Raw genomic sequence first — 24,938 nt, 5'->3', positions numbered from 1 at the left:
TTCAGACAGGGCCTGTTTCTTTTTGGTCTTTGTATACCTGGCACACAGCACATAATTAATAAATCTTTGTTGTTTAGTTGTTGTCTCAGCAATCAAAGGTAAATAGCTGGGACCATCTATGTTATATAATAGGGCTCTTGCTTACTCCACCAGAGGCGTTTGTTATGAAGTCCTAAAGAGGCCAGAGATGGCAAGAAAGGGTGGAGCTTTCACCTTCAACACCATGAAAAATATTTCTGTCCCTTGGTTTTTGTCTACTAGCACTTCTCTGAGAAAGACCCTCCCTCCCCCAAGTCCTGAGTATCTTTTACACCATTCAGAGGTTTCTCTCCTTCCAATATGGGCCTGCTTCATGATGAGTGCAACACATGGGCAGCATGAAGGGCTTTTGCATATCAGCTGACTTTTGTGTGACCACAAAGTGGCTCTGACTTCTTGGCATCAGCATCATTAAGACCAGATGACATTTTCACATCCCTCGGAATTTCACCAAAAGGTGCTAAGACAGATGAGGCTTCTCACAAGAGAAAACAGCTCTCCTGTGGTTGCAAAAATGACAGTTACCCAGACACCATGAAAAGCAAAGAAAATAGGAACTCACCAGATTGTCCACTGACCAAAGCTGCAAGAGAGAGTCAAGACCAAGAGAGAGTCAGTTAGGGCAGGATTATTCCAACACTTTAAAGAATTGATAGGTATTCTTCCAAAGTAGCTACCAACCCCTTCTACCCCTTAGGAAAGAAGGGAAGAAACAAGCATTTATTAAGTACCTACCATATGCCAGACACTGTATAAATGTTATTTTATTTGATCCTCACAACCCTGAGAAGTAGGCACTGTCATTATCTTCATTTTACAGTTGTGGAAACTGAGGCATACAGAAGTTGAATAACTTGCCCAGGGTCATACTACTAAGCCTGGTAGAAATAGGTACCTGAGCTTACATGGGCTGAGGATACTGTCCTTCTGTTTTTTGCAAGCAGTAGGAATTAAGTGATTTACCCAGGGTCACACAGCTAGTAAATGTCAAATGTCTGAGGCTGGATGTAAATTCTGGTGTTCTGACTCCAGGCCCAGTCAGCACTCTGCCACAGTGCCATCTACCTGCCTCAGCTGACATAAGCACAAGTTCCTAACAAGTTAGATCATGCAATCATAGATTTAGGACTTCAAGGGATCTTCTAGGTCATCTACCCCAGTGACTTCATTTTACAGTTTAGAAATCAGAAGCTAAATCTCAGAAGCTAAATGGTATCAAGTGGCAGAACTGGAATTTAAACAGAAGTAGTCTGGTTCCAAATCTAGTGCTATTTCCACTTTGCCCCAACGTTAGTGGGGGTTAGGAGTGTGCTCCTGGTAATAACCATCTGATATGTCTCTTGATGCATACACCCTCCCCCCCCCCCCAACACACATTTACTGAAGCTGCCATGCTGTGAAAGGTGAAGGGTGAGGAACAAGAGCCTATGTCCTTTGTCTTCCCCTAGATCAGGGCAGTTCCCTAGTTATTCACCACTTGGTTCTATCCACCAAAGGAGTCCTAAGTCAAGGAAGAAACCGCACCCCAGTCTGTCCTCTCCCCTCTCCCAGGTCACCAGTTCACCAGCTCACCCCTTTGCCTGCAATGTCTACACCTCCATCTCCTTCATATTTGAGCTCTGACTTTCCCTGTCCAGATTCAAACAATCTCAGAGTTGGAAGGGACCTCAGGATCTACCTTTACTCAACCACAAATCCCCTCCACAATCCATCCCAGAGGTCATCGAGCCCCTGCCCACTGTGGTTAAAACAACAACACTAACAACAACAAAATGTTCCTCTCCTGCTGCCCAGCCTTCTGACACCAAACCTCTCTGAATTAAGGTAGGCAAGTGCTGGGATGACTGTTCCGACTGCTATGATGCCAGCTTAGTGGCCAGAGCCTTTCTAGTTTGGAAACAACTATCAGAACCAGGGCTCTGATGACATGTCTTTCAACACCTAGAGTTATAGAATGATGAGACATAGAATCAGCAAGAGTTCAGCAGAGGTGGCAGAGGATGGGGAGAAAGTGTTCAGTCATGTGATTCCATCAGTGTAAAGAACTCCCAAGAAAGAAGAAACTCTCTCTACCTACATATATCAACAACTGTCTTGCAACTTAATGACTTACAATTACCTGGACACTCTGAGCTTAAATATCTTGCCCAGAGTCACATAGTCAGTGTGTCAGAGATGGGACCTGAACCCAGGATTACCTGACTTAGACCAGCTCTCTATCTACTCTCTACTGTTAGAATAGACAAGGGCAACTAGGTGACTCAGTAGATAGAACCCTGGCCCTGAAGTCAGTACTTGAGTTCAAATCCATCCTCAGACATTTGACACTTCCTAGTTGTGTGACCATGGATAAGATACTTAATCCCAATTGCCTTGCAAAAACAAAAAAAAAGATAGGATGGGCTGTTCCCCAGCCCATGTGAGCTCAGGTGCCTGTTTCTACCAGGAAAAAAAATGGAAGTTTTTCTGTTCAACTGTCCCTAGCATGACATGGTCATTCCTATCCACCCCCCCCACCCTTCCAACTAGTACAGTGTTCCTCTATTCAGTCCATCCAAATCCTTCAAGGCTCGGTTCAAATGTCACCCTCTTATGACACCAGACTGTACCTCCTTAGCTCACAATGAGTTCACTCTCTCCCTTTTAATTCTTATTGTCTCTCCCATTCATTTGGTGCTGTCACAGATGCCCTTATAATCAAAGACAACCCAAGCTCTTGGTCTGCTTGCACGCTCTTGTATAAAATAAAATCTGACTAGGCTTCCTCGTCACATCCCTGAATACTCATATCTCTGTGTGGAAAAGGTCCTCCACCCAGTCCCTCTTGCTTCTAGGTTCAGTACTGAGTCAGGCCACACAAACCTCTGCATTTGCCTGGCATATATGTATGTATGTGTATGTAATATATGTATGTGTGTGTCATGTAAGTGTGTCTATATACACATCCACATACATACATGTACATGCATGTATACATATAAACACATTTATTATCTTTCTCACTATTTTCCCCAATAGAATCATTAAAAAATAAATAAAATCCTCAAAACAAAGATGAATAGACCAGCAAAACAGATTCCCACACGGACCATGTTAAGAAATGTATGTCTTTTTCCACATGCTCAGTCTCAAGTCTATCTTCAGGGTTCCAGGCTCCCATCATCACTCCACCTAGCAATGAACTTCTCTCTACTCTGCATGCACTCACAACTCCTTAACATCCACCGGTGATTCTCTACACAAAACATTTGTTCTTTCTCTGTGACATAGTTTGGTTCATGTACCCCAATTTGTTTAGTCTTCAGCTGATGGTATTTACTTGGTCTCCAATTGTTTGCTCCTAAAAAAAGTGTTGCTACAAATTTTTTGGTGCACGCAAGGGGTTTCTTTCCATCATGGCCTCCTTGAGGTACATATTTCACAATGGAATCTTTTAATCAAAGAGTATGGTGTAATGGGAATGCAAATTTGGAAGATCTTCCCTGTCCCTAGGCTAAAGTGCACCTGAAGCCTGGGGTGGGAGGCTTGTTTATCAGTAGATACTTTTTGATTGGCCAGTGGGTCAATAAGGTTGTTACATTCTCTGAGCCAGGAGAAGGCTATATAAGCCCTGATGTGAGGCTTTGTTTTGGGGGCTCACTTTGAGAAGTGTTCTGTGATTTGATCAGATGAAATTCTGGGAAGCCGTTGTCCAGAGCCCCCCCGGCTTTGAAAAACCCAGATGTGGAAACCCAGATGTTGACTGGGTATGGATGTAATGGTTGGACAGTTTGGAAATCTGTCTACTTGATCTGTTTCTGTCTTGATAATTCTGCCTGTATACTTTGAAGTTCGGGGTGCTGACCTTTTCTCCTGAACAAGGTAAACGATATATGTCTGACTGATTAAAGTAAGCTTGTTAACCCATTTTGAGTTGCTTTCCTTTAACAAAGCAGATCCAAGAACCTGTATGGGCAGCCACCCTGAGCATGTTTGGGGTGCTTGCTGCTACATATGGTCATTCTGAATGCTTTCTTTTTAAATTCCAAATTGTTTTCAACAATTATTGAACCAATTCCCAGTTCTACCAAAAGTGAATTAGTATGCCTAACTCTCTGCTATCTCTCCAACACTGACTGTGCCCGTCTTTTGTCATCTTTGCCAATGTGCAAACTTCAGAGTTCTTTTGATTTGAACTTTTCATATCTTTAGTTATTTGGGACATTTTTTTATATTGTTTCTAATATTTAACAATTCTTCTTTTGAGAAGTTAATTCCTATCCTTTGACCATTTCTCTATTGGGGAATGGCTTTTGGTCTTACATAGTATATAAAACACCTGTGTATTTTGGATATCTGACCCTTATCAAGAAATATTTAGTACAAAGATTCTCAGTCACATGCTACCATCTTATCCTAACAGAATTAATTTTGGTCATGCTGGAGCATTATAGTTTCATACAATTGAACTCTCTTATCTCATATTTGGTTGAGAAGTAACCTCTTACATTATTAGAAGATAGAAACACTAGTCATCGTTAGTGGAGCTGTGAATTAATACAATCATTGTGGAAAGCACATGGGAATCTGACAAATAAAGCAATCCAGAGATTTCACCACTAGACACATATTCCCAAAAGGTCACTAATAAAAAAAAAATCCTCACAGACACCAAAATATTTACAACAGAATTTTGTGGTAGCAAATGACTGGAAACAAAGCAATTGCCCTTTAATTGGGAAGTAGCTAGACACATTGGGGTATGTGAATGAAAAGGAATATTGCTACCCTAACGGAAATGAAGACTATGAGAAATGTAGAGAAGCACTGAAAAACATGTATGAATTGAGGCAAAGAGAAGTAAATGGAGCCAAGAAAAATATTTATATGACTACGTAAATGAAAAAGAACAAGTACAACAAAATGAATTGAAAGTGAATTTGCAAAATTACAAAAAAAAGAAACCCTAGTCCCAAAGAAAAGCTATGAGAAGACCCCCTCCTCCCACTCCTTTGCAGATGTTGGGGGAGAAGGGGGAGGAGAGTCTACAGGTGTGGAATATAACACATATTTTCACATTTTGTCAATGCTATGCTTGGTTTGGCCAACTTTCTCTTCCTCTTTTTGTTTTCTGTTATATGGAATGATTCTCTGGAAGAGGAAGGGAGATAGAAGAGGGATACAGGAAGAAACTTGGTTGACATAAAAATGATAGTGATAAAATTATTTTTTAAAAGAATTAACCTAACAATCATAACTTTAAAAGGTACCTAATCTCATTCTTTACTATATTTTTTAATAGTATGACCTATTTAGGTCATGTATTCATTTCAAGTTTATTATAGTAAAAGGTGTGAAATGTTGCTTTAAACCCTAATTTCTGTCATATTGCTTTCCAGCTTTTCTAGTAATTCTTGTCAGATAAAGTTCTTGTAAAGTAACTAATGTTTTTATGTGTATCTAACACTAGATTGTTGAGTTTGATTATTTCTGATTCTTCCTTTTCCAGTCTGTTATACTAACCTAACTTTTAATTTTTTAACCAGTAATAAAGAGCTTTTATAATTACTGTATTATAATTTGAAACCTTGAGGGGCTAGTCTCCATTCCTTCCTATTTTTTTCATCATTTCCCTTTATATTCAAGATCTTTTGCTCCTCCAAATAAAGTATCTCTGTAAAGTACCATCCCTTAACATCGTTGATATATTACTATATATTACTGATATATTGCTAAATCTGTAAACTAATTGATATATCACCAAATCTATAAACTAATTTGGGTAAATTATTATTTTTTAATATTATTATGGCCCAACCATGATCACTGAATGGTCTTCTAATTATCTGTCATTGTATATTTCTTTAAAGTTTGATACTTACATTTGTCCTCCATTCATGGTTCTGTCCCAGGCCCTCTTCTCTTCTCTCTATCCTCTCTCCTTGGCAATCTCATTATCCCCCCAAGGGCTCCATTATCATTTCTATGAAGATGGCTTCCAAAACTGCATACCCAGCCTGATTTTTGAGCCCATTTAAGACTTTACATTTATTTCTATTATCCGTAATTAGGGTTATCTCTAACATCCCTATTTTCTAAAGGAGACACAGTGTGGGGAGACAAAGAACAGGGAATGTCAAACAACTGCCTCCAGGTTAAAACCCTTCTTAGGTAAGGGGAGTATATGAACAGGTATGGATTTGGACCTTGGGCAGGAGTTTGCTTTTCCTGACACAGAGACCAGACTAGGGATGAGGTGTTCAGTAAGACTCTCACGTTCCTAGTTCATATCCTGACACATATCAGCTTTTTGCAATGCTGTCAAATTACCAAACCTTTCAGTGCCTCGGGCAGCTCTCCAAAACTATAGGATGCAAAAAAATGTGCCAATGCAGAGCAATTTCCAAATGGGGAACTCCCAGGCCAGTTCATTCCCAGATCCTAGTCTAATGCCTCCCTGCCCCTCCCCACCTTCATCTGACTTAATTTAACCCAGTTATTATAAAGACCTAGTTTTTGGATCCCAGCTCAGTCATTCAGGGAGCAAATTATTCCACCCTGCTTTCTGGATATCTACAAATTCAATAAACATTCCATATTCACTGATAGAAATGTTAACAGCTCAAGAGCAGAAATGATCCCTGAGGCACTCCACTAGACTTTTCAATCCAAGGTCATATTGAACTATGAATTATTGTTCTTTGAGACATGCTATTCAACCAGTTCGAAATCCACCTAAATGTATTATCATCTAACCCACATCTCCCAATCTTTTCTTCAAGAATATTATAGTATTGCAGTGGACAGAGTACTAGATCAGGAATTAGAAGACTGGGGTTCCTCAGGCCCTTACTAGCTGTGTGGCCCTGGGCAAGTCACTTAACCCCTGTGTACCTCAGTCTCTTCATCTGTAAAATGAGGATAATAATAGTACCTACCTCCCAGGGTTGCAGTGATGATAAGATGAGATAATATTTATAAAGTATTTTGTAAACCTCAAAGTGCTATATGAATGTCAATTAATATTATGATTTTGTCAAATCTTTTGCTAAATCTAGGTAAATAATATCTTCAACACTCCCCTTTATCTATCAGCATGATCACCCTGCCAAAAAAAAGGAAACAAACTTAGGTTGGCAAGTCCTGGTCTTAACGAAATCACACTTGGCTTTTTGTGATCCCTTTGATAACAGGGTTTAGAATACTTCCAGGAAGAGAAGTCAAGCTCTAGTGTCTGTCTATAGTTTGTGAATTCTGTTCTTTTTGAGATCATAATATTTGTCCTCCTCAATTCTGCTGTAACTCTCCTGCTCACTATGATCTTTCCAAAATGAAACTCACCAATAAAGATCTATTTCAAACAGTCCATCCAGGGACTTCATTTCTGGGAAACCCCCAGGGTTTCATCAGCACCTTATCCCCAAGGGCTTGTGTTAAGCTACCCTACTTACCAAGGGCCAGTATGAAGAGTGGATCCATGGGGGCTAAGAGAAGAGATCAGACAAATTCAAAGTAGGGGCTGTTCACACCCGCACCAGAAAGCAAGTAAAGATGCCTGCTTCCCCAGATCAAGTAAAAGAGAAAAAGAGAAGTAGAGGAGCCCAGCTTCTCTACTAGGTATGTTAATGATCATATTGATCAGTACTTCCTCAAGGCTGAGACAGACTCTCTTTTCTCAACTCAATCTTTTTATAAAAAAGCTTGTTTAAATAAATCTGGTCTGTGTGGTCCCTAAGGACCTTAGTGCCTTATCTGCACTATCTTGGATCCTTCAGCTCCTCTCTCCAAAGAATTATCTCAGCCCACTATTTCTGAGTCCAGGCACAAGACCAGCCTAGGGGCCATATAGATTTCACATCATCAGTCCTGTATCACTCAATCAGAATCCCAGGGTCTTAGAGATGGAAGGAACTTTAGAAGCCATTTAGTATAACACTTTACAGTCCATGTCAGAATCCCTCTCATAAGACTCCCTGAAAAGTAGTCACTGGTTTCTGCTTAAACCCTTTCAATTCTCTTCCATAGAAATTCTCTCAGTGGTAGCAAAGAACTGAAAGCTAAGGGAGCACTCATTGATCAAGAAAGGATTGAACAAATGATACAGAAAAGTAATGGAATACCCTTGCGCTATAAGGAATGATGAGGGGTATGGTTTCAGGGAAACCTAGGAAGACCTGCATGGCCTGATGCAGAGTGAAGTGAGTGCAAATTCTGCAATAGCAACAACTGTGAAAGATGTAAAAACTCTGATCAGCACAATGGCCAACCATAATTTCAGAGGACTGATAAAAAAGAATGCTATCAACCTCCCAAGAGAGGTAATAAACTTGGGGTGCAGAATGAGGAAGATGTAGATAATGAGAGGGGGGGGAGAAGAGAGAGGAAAAGAGAGAGGAGGGAGGGAGGGAGAGAGAGGGGGGGGAAAGAGAGAGAGGGGAGGAGGAAGAGAGAGAGAGAGGAAGAGAGAGAGAGAGAGAGAGAAAGAAAAAGAAAGAGAGAATCTATATATACATATACTTAAACATATAGATATAGATTTGGGGCATGACCAATGCAAGAATTTGTTGTATGTTACAAGTACTTGACTTTCTTTTCTTTTTATTGGCAGGTGGAGATGGGAGGAGTAGAAAATAAATTTTTGTTCATTGAAAAAATAATTCTAAAATAAAATACAATTTAAAAAATCCTCTTTCATATGCACCCTGCCTTTCAAATGCTACTTTTAGCATAGTTATTGGTGCCCTTGTCATATATGCCTTTTAAGTGGAAAAGAAGGAAGAAAAGAAGAAGGGAAGGAAGGAATTGGCATTTATTAAACATTACTCTCTTATATGTGCCAGGTAGTGTGAGCTAACTTTCTAACAGAGGAAGAAGACACCATATAAAAGTTAGCTGAAAATCAAGGAAGAGGGGTAGGGAAGGGAGCAGGTGGGGTTACACAATTTTGAAGTCCAGAAAGTCAAGAATAGGATCCCATTACAAATTTGAAGCTCCACAAGGGATTCATCGAAGAGAAAAGGAGGAGGGGGTTTTCCATGTTAAGCAGACTTCACAGACGGTGAGATGATGGAGCAGGACAAGAAAACCTCAGTAACTGAGATTTCCCTCAGAATCAAACTTCAGCAGAAGTATGATTCTAAAGTGCAGGTCAAGAATGGATTGGGATTGTCTGTTCTTTGAGAGGAAGTTGAAACTTGAGCTACATCCTTATATCCCAGACACCAAACATAGTAGTTATGTAAGAAATGTGTTGATATAAAATTATAATGACCAAACTTGGTTCCAAAGAAGAGATACAAGACAGTACCTCTCTCTAGGCTTGTTCCTTCATAGAGATAAGAGTCCATGTGTATAGAACACCATACAAGATCAGATTTTTTTAATATGTTGATTGGTCTTGCTAAAATTTTTTTTTCTTTTTCTCTCTCCTTTTAATTTTTAAAAAATTTTTGTGAGGGGCAGCTAGGTGGTGCAATGAATAGAGAACTGGCCCTGGAGTCAGGAGGACCTGAGTTCAAATCCAGCCTCAGATCTTTAACCCTTACTAGCTGTGTGACCTTGGGCAAGTCACTTAAACTCAATTGCCCTGCCTTCCCCTCTCCAAAAAAGAAAAAAATTTTATAAGGGATGGCTCTCAGGAGAAAGGAGGGGAGGGATACCAAAAAAATTTAGTCAATATAAAGATATCAATAAAGATATTTTTAAAAGAAAACAACAACAAAAAAAAAGAATTGCAGAATTCAATTTCCTCTAACATGCCTTACACCTAGCCTGATATATAGAAAAACATATTTGCTCATCTGTCCCAGAAATGTGTCAGATACTGTCAACCAACAAGTTTCAGTTTTACAGAACACCTGCTAAATACATAGGTCACATGGTATCTCAGCAATTCATGAATTCTAAACCAAACAAGATAGTGCCCATTAATTGGCCACATCCAAAAGCTTAAACAAAATCACCTGTGAGATCTAAGAACTTTTCTAGAATGTGGAAGCTACTGCAACAAATTTATAAAGAACTATGTTAAACTAATGAATGATCTCAACTCATGAATACATGATTGAATTTGACCAAAAGTAGAAAGCTAAGACAAGTCAAATTGATCTTTAAACCCCATGATGACATTTAAAGATGTTTGGACAGAAGTTTCTTGTTTTAAATAATATGTAATTTTCCTCCAATTACACATAATAACAAGGGAGCACTCATCGATCATTGAATAAATGATATAGAAAAACTTTCAGTTCTGAATTCACTTTTTCTCTCCCCTCCTCCCTCTCTGAGATGGTAAGCAATTTAATATAGTTTATACATGTGCAATTATGCAAAACATGTTTCCATATTAGTCATGTTGTGAAAGACACAACCAAAAAAAACCATGAAAAAATAAAGTTAAAAAATATTATGTTTCCATCTGCATTCAGACTCCATCAGTTCTTTTTCTGGAGGTGGGATAGCATTTTTCATCATGAGTCCTTTGGAATTGTCTTGGATCATTGTATTGCTGGGAATAGCTAAGCCATTCACAGTTGGTGATTGCACAATGTTGCTCTTACTTGGACAGAAGTTTCTAAAGACAGTTACCTCATACGTGCACTAACATTGTCTTATAAAGGGCCAAGAAATGGACCTTCTTGTCCTGCATGCTACACTGGAGGATTTGGAAGCACTTCTATAGCAAAAGAGTAATGGCATCTAAAATTACCTCCATTAACCAACAGAGGATTTAATGACAGGAAGACTCAATATTCCATAAGCAAACTGGAGTTCTTTTTTTTTTTTTTTTGCTATTTTCCCTCTTAAATTTATTTATTTGTTTGTTTTGGTCTTTATTAATTTGTTTATGTTTAGTTTACAAGATTAAATTTTACAATTCTTTGAGTTTCAAATTTTCTTTCCCTCCCTCCCCTCCCCCACTATGGTGATATACAATCAAGTATAGGATCTGCAAATACTTTCACATTAGACATTAATCAGGTTATAAAGAAGGATTGAATCGAATGGAATGAACAATGGGAAAGAGGAGACAAAACCAAACAAGAAAAAGACAGAGAACAAGTAGTTTGCTTCAATCTGCATTCAAACTTTGTTTTTTCTAGTTCTTTCTCTGAACAGCTCTCTCCATTGTAAATCTTTTAGAGTTGACTTATAACCATGCATTGCTGAGAAGAGTCCAGTCTATCAAAGTTGGTCATCACACATATGTTGTGTCTGTAATTGTGTACAGATTTCTCCTGGTTCTTCTCTTCTCACTCAGCATGAGAGCAAACTGGAGTTCTTAACTTTGAAGTGGACTGTCACTGAAAAGTTCAAAGACTAAGTATATGGATCAAAATTTCAAGTGTAGATGAACAATACTTCACTGTCACATCTTGGCTAGGCCCAAGTTCAAAACTTTTTGCCAGAGGTAGGTAGTGTCACTAACAAACTATGAATTCATCACATAGAGACTGCCAAGAAAGCCTAAAGTGGATGCACATGCTTTATCCCAAGGGTCACTGAAGCTATGGTGAAATTTAAGAAAGAAGCAAAGGTTATAAATGATATCGAAGGAGCTGGGCCACAATAAAATGGAAGTGAAGCTTAGAGTGTGGGTCTTCTATTGGATAGCATGCTAGCAGTGTATATGAAACTTGTTTCAATGAACCAACCAACTCTATTTGCTTCAGGTATCCATGAATGACTGAAGGTGACAGCAGATGGTTGAGGAAGAACTATGGGAAGCAATACAAGCCAAAATAGTGAAGCTAAAGAACTCAAATTCCAACCCCTAGGTACTTTACTTTTGAAACAATGGCATAAATTGGAGGTATTTACATATAATGTTGCATATAGACACTAGCTGATCCATACATGGGACCTGAAAACAATTGGTGCTACCTACTGCATATTGTTCTATAGACATAAAATCATTATGTGATGACTTTAAATACATGGATCAAGAGAGAACTATAACCCTAGTAAGAAATATATTGAAATAACTCAATTTGGTATTAGATGTCATTAAGAAGGATGAGACTTAGGTTCAATGAGTTCAAAGAAGAGTGCTACCAATTAATGATACACATTTGGAGAATATAAGCAGTAGCAAACCTTGGGGTCTTTTTTTCATTGACATTTTGTCTCTCCCAATTGTGTATCATCTTCAAATCTTATGGGCATGCCATCTATTCAAGTTATTGATAGAAATGTCAGACAGCAAAAGATGATAGATAGATCCCTGGGGAACTCCATTGGAGACCATCTAAATTTATTTAGTTATTATTTCTTCATTAATATTTCTCCCTTTTCCCCACAAGAATAAAAATTATATCTAAATATATGACCAAAGAAATAGTAAAAAGGGAGAAGAATATATTTGCACAAAAATATTTATAGCACCTCTTTTTGTGGTGGCTAACAATTGGAAATTGAGGGGATGTTCATCAATTGGGGAATGGCTGAACAAGTTGTGATGTATGATTTTAATGGAACATCATTATGCCATAAGAAATGACAAACAGGCTGGCTAAGTGGCACAGTGAATAGAGCACCGGCCCTGGAGTCAGGAGGACCTGAGTTCAAATCTGGCCTCAGACACTTAACACAAAAACTAGCCATGTGACCTTGGGCAAGTTATTTAATCCCAATTGCCCTACCTTCTCCCCTCCAAAAAAAAAACCAAAAACATAACAAGCAAGATGATTTCAGAAAAACCTGGAAAGACTTACATGAACTGATATAAAGTGAAGGGAGCAGAACCAGTAATTCTTTTTTACGCAGTGACATTTTACACATTTTACACAGTGACAACAATATTGTACAATGAAGAATTTTAAATAATTTAGCTATTCTCAGCAATGATCCAAGACAATGCCAAAACACTCATGATGAAAAGTGCTATCCACCTCCAGAGAAAGAACTGATATTGTCTGAATCCAGACTGAAGCATACTATTTTTTATTTTTTTTCTTTCCTCTTTCTTTCTTCCTTTGTTTCTGATAGAGTCTTCTTGCACAAAATGCCTAATGTGGAAATGTTTAACATGATTATACATGTATAACTTATATCAGATTACTTATCATCTCAAGGAAAAGGGAAAGAAGAAAGGGGAGGGATAGAATTTGGAACTCAAAACTTAAAAAAAAGATGTCAAAAATTGTTTTCTACATACAATTGGAGGAAAATAAAACACTATTTAAAAATAATAAATTATATCTAGAACATTCCATCTGAAAACTTAATAACCCTGTAGTGAGGCTAGGGGTGTGGTTGGAGATATGGCTGAGGGAAGAGTGTAGGTAGGGTTTCTTTCCTTTGAGTAAATGTTTCTGTTACCCTAAACTGTCTGTCTCTCTGGGAAAATATTGCTGCTTTCAGTTGTTTGACTTCCTAGGTCTTTAGCATAAAAAAAAAAAAAAAACCTATGAGACTCTGCTTCCCAAGACCAGTAGCAGCTTCTTTCTTGACAACACTGTGTGAGACCTTCCCTATTCTCTGGTGTGGCTGTCAAATATAGTAGGCACAGAACTCTTGGGTAGATTAAGGACTTAAAAAGTTTTTTTTTTTAAGAGAAGGAAAAAGATCAGGTATTTTGCTTCCACCTGGATATAAACTTAGTTCTTTCTAGTTCTTTCTCTGGATGTACATATTTCTCTCCATCATGGGTCTTTTGGGATTGACTTATATCACTGCATTGCTGAGAAGAGTCCAGTCTATCAGAGTTGGTCATCACACATACGTTGTGTCTGTAATTGTGTACAATTTTCTCCTGGTTCTACTCTTCTCACTTAGCATCAGTTTGTATAAGCCTCTCCAGGTAAATATGAAGACCGTCTGCTGCTTGTTTCTTATAGCACAATAGTATTCCATAACATGCATATACCACAACTTGTTCAGCCGTTCCCCAATTGATGGGCACTCCCTTGATTTCCAATTCTTTGCTACCACAAAAAGAGCTGCTATAAACATTTTTGTACATATGGCTCTTTCTCCCATTTCTATGATCTCTTTGGGATATAACCCTAGGAGTGGTATTGCTGGATCAAAGGGTATGAAAGTATTTATAGCCCTTTGGGCATAATTCCAGATTGTTCTCCAGAAAGGCTGGATCAGTTCACAACTCCACCAGCAATGCATTAGTGTTCAAATTTGCCCACATCCTCTCCAGCATTTGTCATTTTCCTGTTCTGTCATCTTAGCCAATCTGACTGGTGAGATGTGGTACCTCAGAGTTGTTTTGATTTGCATTTCTCTAATCAATAGTGAATTAGAGTATTTCTTCATGTGCTTATAGATATCTTTAATTTCTTTCTCTGAAAACTGCCTGTTCATATCCTTTGACCATTTATCAATTGGGGAATGACTTGTATTCTTATAAATTTGGCTCAATTCTCTGTATATTTTAGAAATGAGTCCTTTGTCAGAGACAAAGGTTTTAAAAATTCTTTCCCAATTTCCCACCTCCCTCTTAATCTTGGTTACATTGGCTTTGTTTGTACAGAGCTTTTCAATTTCATGTAGTCAAAATTATCCATTTTACATTTTATAATGTTCTCTAATTCTTGTTTGGTCATAAAGTCTTTCCGTCTCCACAAGTCTGATACGTAAACTATTCCTTGTTTTAGGAGACTGCTTACAGTATCAACCTTTATACCTAGATCATGCACCCATTTAGACTTGATTTTGGTATATGGTGTTAGATAATGGTCTATGCCCAGTTTCTGCCATACTATATTCCAGTTTTCCCAGAAGTTTTTGCCAAATACTGAGTTCTTATCCCAAAAACCAGCATCTGGGGGTTTATAAAACAATAGATTACTATAGTCATTGACTTCTGAATCTCGTGTGCCTAATCTATTCCATTGATCCACTCCTCTATTCCTCAGCCAGTACCAAGTAGTTTTGATGACTGCTGTTTTATAATACAGATTGAAATCTGGTATAGCTAGTCCACCCTTCCCTAGCATTTCTTTTCATCAATTCCCTTGATATTCTGGACCATTTATTCTTCCAAATGAATTTTGTTACTATTTTCTCTAGCTCTATAAAGTAGTTTTTTGTTAAATTAATTGGTATGGCACTAAATATATAATTTAATTTAGGTAAAATTGTCATTTTTATTATATTAGCTCGACCCAGTCATGAGCAATTGATATTTTTCCAATTAGATCTGACTTTATTTGTGTGAAAAGTGTTTTGTAGTTGTGTTCATATAGGTCCTGGGTTTGTTTTGGCAGGTAGATTCCCAAATATTTTATAATGTCTACAGTAACTTTAAATGGGATTTCTCTATCTCTTGCTGTTGAATTTCATTGGAAATATATAGGAATGCCAAGGATTTATGTGGGTTTATTTTATATCCTGCAACTTTGACAAATTTATTTATTGTCTCAAGTAGTTTTTTACTTGATTCTCTAGGATTCTCTAAGTATATCATCATATCATCTGAAAAGAGTGATAGCTTGGTCTCTTCTTTGCCTAATTTGATTCCTTTGATTTCTTTTTCTTCTTTAATTGCTATTGCTAACATTTCTAGTACCAGATTGAATAAGAGGGGTGATAGTGGACACCCTTGTTTCATCCCTGATCTTATGGGAAATGCTTCTAGCTTCTCCTCATTACATATAATACTTGCTGATGGCTTTAAATAGATGCTAGCTATTATTTTAAGGAAGGCTCCATTTATTCCTATACTTTCTAATGTTTTTAATAGGAATGGATGTTGTATTTTGTCAAAAGCCTTTTCTGCATCTATTGAGATGATCATGTGGTTTCTGCTAGTTTTGTTGATGATATGATCAATTACACGGATGGTTTTCCTAATAAAAAGTTTTTTTAATTAAATCAGTGGCACCTGCTCTGAATTTATTTTGTTTGTTTTCCTCCTTAGACATCTCCTTGAAGAAAGCATTTTATTTTACTCCTGTCTTGTCCTGCCCTGCTCCCAAATTCACTACATCTCTCTTACTTCTAGTATAGCTTCTGGGTCTCCACAAAGTTGTGGATGCTTTAGATCAGAGTTTTTCAAACTGTGGGACCTAAGTGGTAGAAAGGAAACTCCTACCCAGGTGTCTTGGGAATCAATCTTTCCACTATATCACTTGGGGCTAGACATACTGCCTCTGTGGTTCCTTTAGGGTCTAGTACGTTTTGTTCTTAAGAAGATGAAAAGTATTGCCTTCAGCTTTCAGACTAAGACTACTCAACTGAAGAAAATTTTCTGCCCTTTGCAGAACCCAACTTTCTATCCTCGATCTTCATTGAACCGGTAAGGGCTAAGGAAAACTTTGTGTGCTTCCTGTTTAGGAGTAGAAGGCTTCACTTGCCTAGAGCAGGGCCTAGAGAAGGGCCTTAAGGCCACGTGTGGCCTGCTAGGTCCTTAAGTGCAGCCCTTTTGACTGAATCCAAATTTTACAGAACAAACATTTGTTACCCACCCACCCACCCCCGACCTAGAGGCACATAAGTGATTTTCCTGTATCAGGAGAGATGTGAGTTGTTTTAAGGAGGACAGGGGGGAATTATACACTAAAGGCATCAAACATTTGCATATGTGAAAGTGTAGATCCCTTTAGTAATACAAAGCAAATTACATGAAATTTAACTGGACCCTAGTCTGGTCCCAATTCTGATACCAGGGAGAGTTAGAACAATGTTTTTGAGACACAGACCAAAGTTACTAGAATGTAATATCTGAGATGAACAGATTATGGAAATCAAACTGTTTTCTTTTAGAAAAAGAAAGAGTTAAAGAAGATGAAAGCCAATCAAAAGGAAGAAAATGCTAATTTGAACTGAAGGAGGATTCTTTTACTTCCCTTTTTTAACAAAAGATAGCCACCTCTCTTCTGAGAAGCTGCTTCCAAACATTGTCCTAATGTACTCGTTTCTGTTTCAAGGATCAGAGGTGAATCTGTTTGTTACTGAAAGAACATTTCCCTCCCAATCTCCCTTGGACCTTCTCATGCTCCTGTGGGTATCATTGATGACTATTGGTAAGTAGGATTTTCAGAGTGGGATCTGGACTATGCTGGGAAAAAACTCTCTGCAACCTGAGACCTCTAAGTCAATCTCAGAAAAGAAATTCTTGCCCTGGGCAGCCTGGGATAGTAAAATAATAGTTTATATTTCTTTATTTATATTTGTTATTCAAACAGGTTTAACAACTATTGGATTTACATTACTGGAATTTTTATGAAAACTTTCAATTCCCCACCCTTCCCCATTTCCAGATTGAACTCTCTTTTATTTAAAAAAAAAATTAAGCAACAAGTGATAAAAGACTAAATCTGACAATATATTCAATCATTTCCCCTTTTTGTCCCTGTCTCACCATGAAGAGAATGGTATATTTTATAATGGATGCATCCTCTAGGACAATTATTGGGTTTTGGTTACACAGGTCTCAGCTTCCTGCTAATATTTTCAACACACAATGTGTATTCATCTTTGGGTTTCAGTGTATTTCACTATGTATAAATTCATGTAAATTTTCCTATGTTTCTCTAACGATAAAGATAGCTAATTTCTATTAATTCTATAGGCTACCATTAATTTATATAGTACCTATGATATGCCAGGTATAGGGTATATAGTAGGCATATATAGGACAGGTATTATACAGCAGGTAGGTGGCACAGTAGATAGAGTGTCAGGTCTGGTGTCAGGATGACTTATCTTCATGAGTTCAAAACTGGCCTCAGATACTTCCTACCTGTGTGACCCTGGGCAAGTCATTTAACCCTGCTTGACTCAGTTTCCTCATCTGAAAAATGAGCTAGAGAAGGAAATGGAAAATCACTCCAGTACCTTTGCCCCAAAAAAAACCCAAATGGGGTCACGAAGAGTAGGACACATGTGAAATGACTGAACAACAATACTATATTTCAGGTACTCTGCTAAGTACTTTACAATTATCTCGTTTGACTTTCACTACAACCCTAGAATGTAGGTACTGTTATTATCCCTATTTTACAGTAGAGGAAACTGAGGCAAAAGGTGATTAAGTGACTTGCCTAGGGTCATACAACTAGTGTCTGAAATCAGATTTGAACCCGTCTTGTTGACCCCAGACCTAGTGCTCTACCCATTGTACTACTTTGCTCTAAGCTCATATTCAATTTGTTTTATTTTTTTTGTTACATTTTAAGTGCCAAACTGTCTCCCTCACTCCCTCTCCACCCTGCACTAGAGAAGGCTACCAGTTAACACACACACTCATGTAAAACCATACTATGCATACTTCTATTTATCAGTTTTTTCTCTGGAGGTGGATAGCATCTTCATTCATAATAGGTCCTTTGTGGAAATTAATCATTTCTTAATGAATCATAATATCCCATTATATTCATATCTTAGACCTTAAGCTGAAGGGACTCTTGGGGGCCACCTAGTCCCACCTCTAGAGGCCCACTGAAGTAGCTTGCTCAAAGTCACCCAGATAAAAAATATCGGAGACAGAATTTGAACCCAAGACCTCTGACTGCAGAGCCTGCTCTCTTGCCACTATACCATTCTCCCTGGTGTCATAGCTTCTTCCATCCTTACTTAATCAGTGTGTACTCACTTTGTTTCTTGTTCTTGGCCATGATTGTTTTGGAATCTATTTTGGGTGTTTGTTTCCTGTTTTTTTCATCTTTAGAAGATATGCCCCTAGTGAGATTGCTCGGTACGAAAGCATAAACAATGTAGTAACTTTTTGGGTATAATTTCCAAATCTATGTCCAGAATGGTTGTACAAAGTCACAGTTCCATCCACAGGCATGTAACCCTTTCCTCCCATGGCTCTTCCAAAATGAACTATTCATGTTGTTGTTTTGTTTAACTTTTGCTACTCTGATGGATGAAATGAAGCCTCAGATAATTTCTTCAACTCCTTACTACTAGAAATTTAAAGCATATTTTGTTTTGTAATTTTTATCATTTTTCATTTGCAAATGTTCTTTAGAGAACTTTTGGTTCTTTTAGAAACGTTTGGGGAGTGACTTGGTCTAATATACTTCTGCCAATTCTCCATATAGCTTTGAGATCAGACTATAATGAGTGACAGTTGATGCACATATTTTCCCATTTGACAATTCTTCTTATTATATTTTTATTTTATTTGTGTAAAAACATTTAAATTTTATTTAGTCAAAACTATCTTTTTTATCTTTTGTGCTCATCTCCATCCTTTATTTGGTTGAGAAAATGGCCTTTAATTATTGATATGAAAGGTACCTCATCCTATTAGCTACTGTAACTTATGATGTTACATTTTATATTCAGGTCACATATTCATTTGGAGCTTATTATGGTTTGTGACATGAGATGATCGTCTAAATCTCTCTCTCTCTCTTTTTATTTTTTTAGTGACCCCATTTGGGTTTTTTATTTATTTGTTTTTTGGTAAAGATCCTAGAGCGGTTTGCCATTTCCTTCTCCAGCTCATTTTACAGATGAGGAAACTGAGGCAGTGTTAAATTCCAGGATCACACAGCTAGCAAGTATCCAAGGCTGTATTTGAAATCATGAAGTCTTCCTCACCACAGGCCGGGTACTTTATCTACTGTGACTCTTAGCTGCCCTAGTCTAAACTGAGTTTCAGTTTTCCAAACAGTTCAAATAAGGAATCCTTTCACCAGTAATTTTTATATTTGGGTATATAAAAAATAGGTTACTGTTACCAATTGTTTCTGGTTTTTAACAACTCTATCCCACTGATCTAATTTTCTATTTTTTAACCTGGGATAAATAGTTTTAATGATTATTACCTTATAATAGTCTGATAAATGTACTCTTTCTTCATATGTTTCATCATCATTTCAAGACTCTAGACCTTTCATTCTTCTGAAGAACTTTCCAATTATTTTGTTTAATTCAACAAAATATATTCTTGGTAATTTGAAAAGTATAAATATTAAAACTGTAAATTCATTTAGGTATATTATAATTTCCATTTATATTGACTCTAATTTGGGGAAAAAAACTGTTCTCCTGAGTATATAATATCCAGCATCCTCAACAGAGTTCATTACAAGATCCTCTGTCTCAGCCCCTTCCCAATTCTACTTCTTTATGTCATTTCTTTTTTTTTTTCTGGAAGGGGAAGGCAGGGCAATTGGAATTAACTGACTTGCCCAAGGTCACACTGCTAGTAAGTGTTAAGTGTCTGAGGTGGGATTTGAACTAAGGTCCTCCTGACTCCAGGGCCGGTGCTCTATTCACTGTGCCACCTAGCCACCCCTATATGCCATTTCTTTCTATCAGCGGGACAAAATTCCTCTCCCTTTCTCAACATTCTATCCCTACTTTCCTTCCTCCTCAAAAGCAGGAAGAGGAATCCTAAAACCTCCCACTTACCTATCCACTAGAATCGTGGTAAGTCTGATCTGTACAACATAGTGACTGTGAGCCACTTGCGATGGGCCAAAGGATTTCAGGCAGCCCATGAACAATGCAGAGGATGCAGAAGGAAGTAAAGATGTAATGAGTGCTTTGTCCATGCCCCCACTTAACCTGTCTTCCATTAGTCACTATTGTGCCCATCACGTAACTTGATGAGTTTCCACTGTGCACTGGCTCCTTTTTGTCACGTGACCCACAATAACCACCCATCATCAGTCTGTCTCTAGTCCGAGAGGGGTAAGAGCCATATCTTTTCACTGTTTCCTGTCCCTATTAAATGTGAACAGTAAGAAAACCTGAAAAATGTATTAAAACTTGTACTGTTTAGCAAAGTAAATTTTTTAACATTAATGTGATTTGATGATAAATGAAAATCTTAAGTAATAAGTGTAATTAATTGATATTAATTGAAATTTCCCTTTTTTTAATGTGGTTTATTTGCAAAATAGTTTAATCATTAATTATACCTTTACTTGGAAAGTGAGCCACTAAAAACCTATCTGTGACCTGAAGAAGTTTAACCTACTTTAATTTTGGCCCCTATCTACTGTCAAGTTGTACAGGTCTGTGATAAGTCATTTCCTGAATACTTCTGTCCTGCTCACAAAAAATCTTCCCCTTGTTCAACTACCACTAATGAAGAGTGAGAAGTTTTTGTCTCTGAAATATTTATCTACCTTTCTCCTACTCTCTTCCTGATTATTCCCTATTTTCCTCCTCCTAAGATTCTTTGGTCTATTAATACTCTGTTTTCTCAATATCTCTCAGATATTGTAAGAGTTGTTTTTTTTTTTAAGGAAATCAAAAGGCAACCAAAAAAATTCTTCTTTTCTATACTCATCACCTTAATTGGGCCTAGTCACACGAGAACAGGCATTTCTTTGTTTAGGAGTCTTTAATCACTATCTAAATTGTTTAAGATTTTCTTTTCTGTCTGGTTGATTTGCATGTAAAATACTTTGCTCCTCTCTGGGTTTTGGTTTTTTTTTTTTTTAAATAATGACTCAGATGTTTCCTTTTTGTTAAAAGTCCAAAAAAGATAGATAGATAGCTAAGGTTCAGCTTTTAAAGATGATATTATTTGGGGGTATAAAACAATCTTATTTACTTTTTGTAATATATTCCAAAATGTTATTTTTTAAAAATCAGGATCAACTGTGCACTCTTCTAATTGATTAACCTTGAAATATAAAAGGTTGTTTGTTTGGTTTTTTTTTCTGGAAATCTATAAAATTGATTACTTTCTGAATTTCTGGGAAGGTGTGTGTGTGTGTGTGTGTTTGTGTTAAGCGTCTGAGGTCAAATTTGAACTCAGGTCCTCCTGACTCCAGGGCCAGTGCTCTATTCACTGAGCCACCTAGCTGCCCTCCCCCACCATATGAATTTCTTGATTAGGGTATTAAGATTTTTTTTCATCATTTTTCCAAAAGATTTATAGTCTTTTGATTAGTTGTTTATATCCTATCTTCAAATTCAGTACTCTTGTTTTGTATAACCCTTACATATTCTTCCAATCTGGTGTCTTTTGGGGGGGGGGGGGTTATTCAACTCATTTTCTTTACCCCTCTGATTTTTTGCATTCCCATTCTGTTATTTTCTTCTTTGAAAAAAATCTAGCAATTTAGAAAGTTGCTTCTGTCTTTTATTCTAAATTACCTATTTTCTTATTAAACTGGTTTATTTTTCTCTTGAGAACTCATCTCTTTCCTTATTTTATTTTTTAAATTTAATTCTTTTCTATTCTGAGCTGTTTTGGAGGTTACTGAATTAAAGAGCAAGTAATTAATGACCAAGGAGATGGTCTTCAGTTATTTCTTGTGTGTGACTAACACAGTGGAAGTTTCTTTGTTTTCCCTTTTCCCATCATTGCTTGTTTTTCGGTTATACCATTGGGCATTTTTCTTGTGTATCTGAGGTAGTGAGGTAGGAGCTGAGCCTAAGGTTATCTCTTACTCCACCATCTATGTAAGATTCTTCAATAGTTAACATTTCTATATAGTTAATATTTAAAATGAAATATAATTTCATAACTAATTTGGTTAAATATTAATTTAAAATTTAATTAAATAACAATTAATCATTTCTATACAGTTAATATGGGCAAGTCCACAAATATTATTATCATCCTCAGCATTCAGATCAGGAAACTGAGGCTCAGCCAGGTAAAGTGATTTACCCCAACTCACACAACTAGTTCCTATTAGAGGCAGGACATGTACTCAGATATTCTGACTCCATAAGTCAGAACTTCTTTCATTCTACTATACAGACACTCAGGGAGGTGGAATATTTTAATCCAGGAGTGTATAAAAAGGCAGTTCAAACTGGCTTTCTAGAACCAACTGCTAATTTTTTTGCGTGTGAACATTTATACCTCAGAATTTGGCAAATATAAATCAGAGACTGATTTTTTTTTTACTTTGTTGATTGTCTAGATTTAAGAAAGTAGTGGAGAAAATGATAATAATACAACTTAAACTTAAAAGTTTGTGGGTAGCATTTTCCTCCAGAGAGTCGATTGTTAAACATTTATCAGAATGCCTCTGCTTTGACCTCTCCTTTAAATTCAGGACCCATATATTAATACACTATTGGTGAAGTACTCAGTTGGTCTGACAGTTCTATAAAACTATTTGGAATTATGCTAGAAAAACAACTAAACTGTTCATACCCTTCAAAACCCAGCAATATCACTACTATGCAGATTCTCCAAGGTGATCAAAAACATAAGAGCCATATGTACCAAAATATTTACAAAAAAATATTTTCATAATAGCAAAAAAAAAAAAAAACCCTGGAAAAAGTTAGGGAAATGTCTATGCCTTCAAAAATTATAGTATATAATGTAATAGAATATTACTATGTGTTATATAAATGGTATTTTGTTTATGTTGACTGTGTTGTTTTCCTCTTGGGGGCGGGAGGGGGGGAGGAGTAGGATGCTTTAAGGATTTTGAGTGATCCAGAAGACAAAGACTTGAATGAATGGTGGGATTTCATTGCCACCTGAAGCATAGAGAGCCATAACTTGTAGTTTATAAAGAACAGTTAAGCAAAAAATAAAACGGTGTGAGTACATCTGCGTTCTCTCATAATTTCAAACCAGAAATTAATGAAAGTCAAAATTTTTTGGCCACCTACCAAGGTTAAGGGGTTGTGTTCCCTCCATGTCATAGGGAGTAAGAAGCTGAATGAAGCAATCCCAAACACAGCAGTGATACAGGAGTCAGCCCAAGGCTGTGTAGGTAAAGTGTCAAAACTCCTGGTGCAGGTAATAAATACAATAAGACTGGAGAAAGGCTATCCTCCATTTGGTTTATAATATATTATGTTATATTATATTACATTACATTACATTATGTTATGTTATGTTTGTTATGTTATATATTGTTTATAATATAGTATAATTAGTATACATAGTATAGAATATAGAATAAATAGTATAATAGTTTATAATAAATAATAGAAACATAATATACTAATGTAAACATAAATAACATAATATAATAATATATTATATAACATATCTATGATATTATAAATTAATATATTAATTATATAATGGCCACATAATAATATGTTATATGATATAATAAAATATTTTATATTATAATAATTATATAATCATATATAATATAAATATGTAATAGCTTATAATAGAGAAGGCTTTCTGGGTAAGACAGAACTTGAACAGATCATCAGAGAATGAGTAGGAATGGCTTAGAAAGGTAAGAGTGACAAGCATTCTAGCAATGTCACCTAGAGGCAGCCAGGTGGCGCAGTGTATAGACTACTGGACTGGTAGTCAAGAGTCCTGCCTCAGGCACCTACTAGGTCTGTGACCCTAGGTAAGTCACTCAACATCTTTCAACCTCTGTAAAATGGGAATAATAATAGCTCCTAACTCCAAGGGTGGTTGTGAGAATCAAATAAGCTAACATATGTAAATGCATTACAAACCATCAAGTGTTATAAAATATTAGCTATGACAATGATGGTGATGACAAAGACGATGACGAAGAGGGAAACTGAGAACAATGTTCTCTTCTTTGAAATGTACAAGGAAGAACACCCTTTTTTCCCTTGTGCTTCCTGTCGTTCTTGTCTTCTTCTCCTCCTTTTCTTCTTCCGTCTCCTCTTTTTCTTCCTCCTCTTTTTCCTCCTCTTTTTCCTCTTTGCGAGAACATGAGGCTTGTTAAATGAAAAGTTTTGAGAATTCCTACCCTGAATAATCTTTGTCTCCTGCTTCTCTTGCAGCTCTAGTCCGCGGACAATCTGGTGAGTTACATTTTCTTTTTCATGATCTCCAAATAACTGTTCATTGGCAAGTTCAGGATCACAAAGCTAGAAACCATGACAATAATCATTTTCCTCAGATTAACAACTTGCAGGTTCTCCTTTGCTTGAAAAATACATTGGGCATGAGAGATTTTAGACCAGGACCAGACTCAACTCTTCCACTAACAACATAACAAGGATGGAGAGAGAGACAGACAGAGAGACAGAGAGAGAGAGAGAGAGAGAGAGAGAGAGAGAGAGAGAGAGAGAGA

At 37.0% G+C, this 24,938-nt stretch overlaps 2 protein-coding genes across 2 annotated transcripts in view; one reads left to right on the top strand and one right to left on the bottom strand.

The window, feature by feature from the left end:
• The window catches only part of LOC138141997 (Fc receptor-like protein 4), a 27,128-nt gene extending 19,631 nt beyond the window's left edge, over positions 1-7,497 (bottom strand). The window contains 1 exon segment of the mRNA XM_069062919.1: positions 7,470-7,497. Coding sequence (XP_068919020.1) covers positions 7,470-7,497 — 28 coding nt within the window.
• A 9,342-nt stretch (positions 7,498-16,839) lies between these two features.
• Positions 16,840-24,938, top strand: part of LOC138141996 (Fc receptor-like protein 2) — a 29,955-nt gene continuing 21,856 nt past the window's right edge. The window contains exons 1-2 of the mRNA XM_069062918.1: positions 16,840-16,997; positions 24,646-24,666. Coding sequence (XP_068919019.1) covers positions 16,880-16,997; positions 24,646-24,666 — 139 coding nt within the window. The 5' untranslated portion in view covers positions 16,840-16,879. The remainder of the gene's footprint in view (positions 16,998-24,645; positions 24,667-24,938) is intronic.

This window comes from Petaurus breviceps, unplaced genomic scaffold, assembly GCF_028583685.1.
Source record: "Petaurus breviceps papuanus isolate PSGF00001 unplaced genomic scaffold, PetGlider_PUasm1.0 90510, whole genome shotgun sequence".
NCBI classification, from domain to species: Eukaryota; Metazoa; Chordata; class Mammalia; order Diprotodontia; family Petauridae; genus Petaurus; species Petaurus breviceps.
The sequence above is the reverse complement of the archived record's forward strand: the minus strand, read 5'-3'. Positions and strand labels throughout refer to the sequence as shown.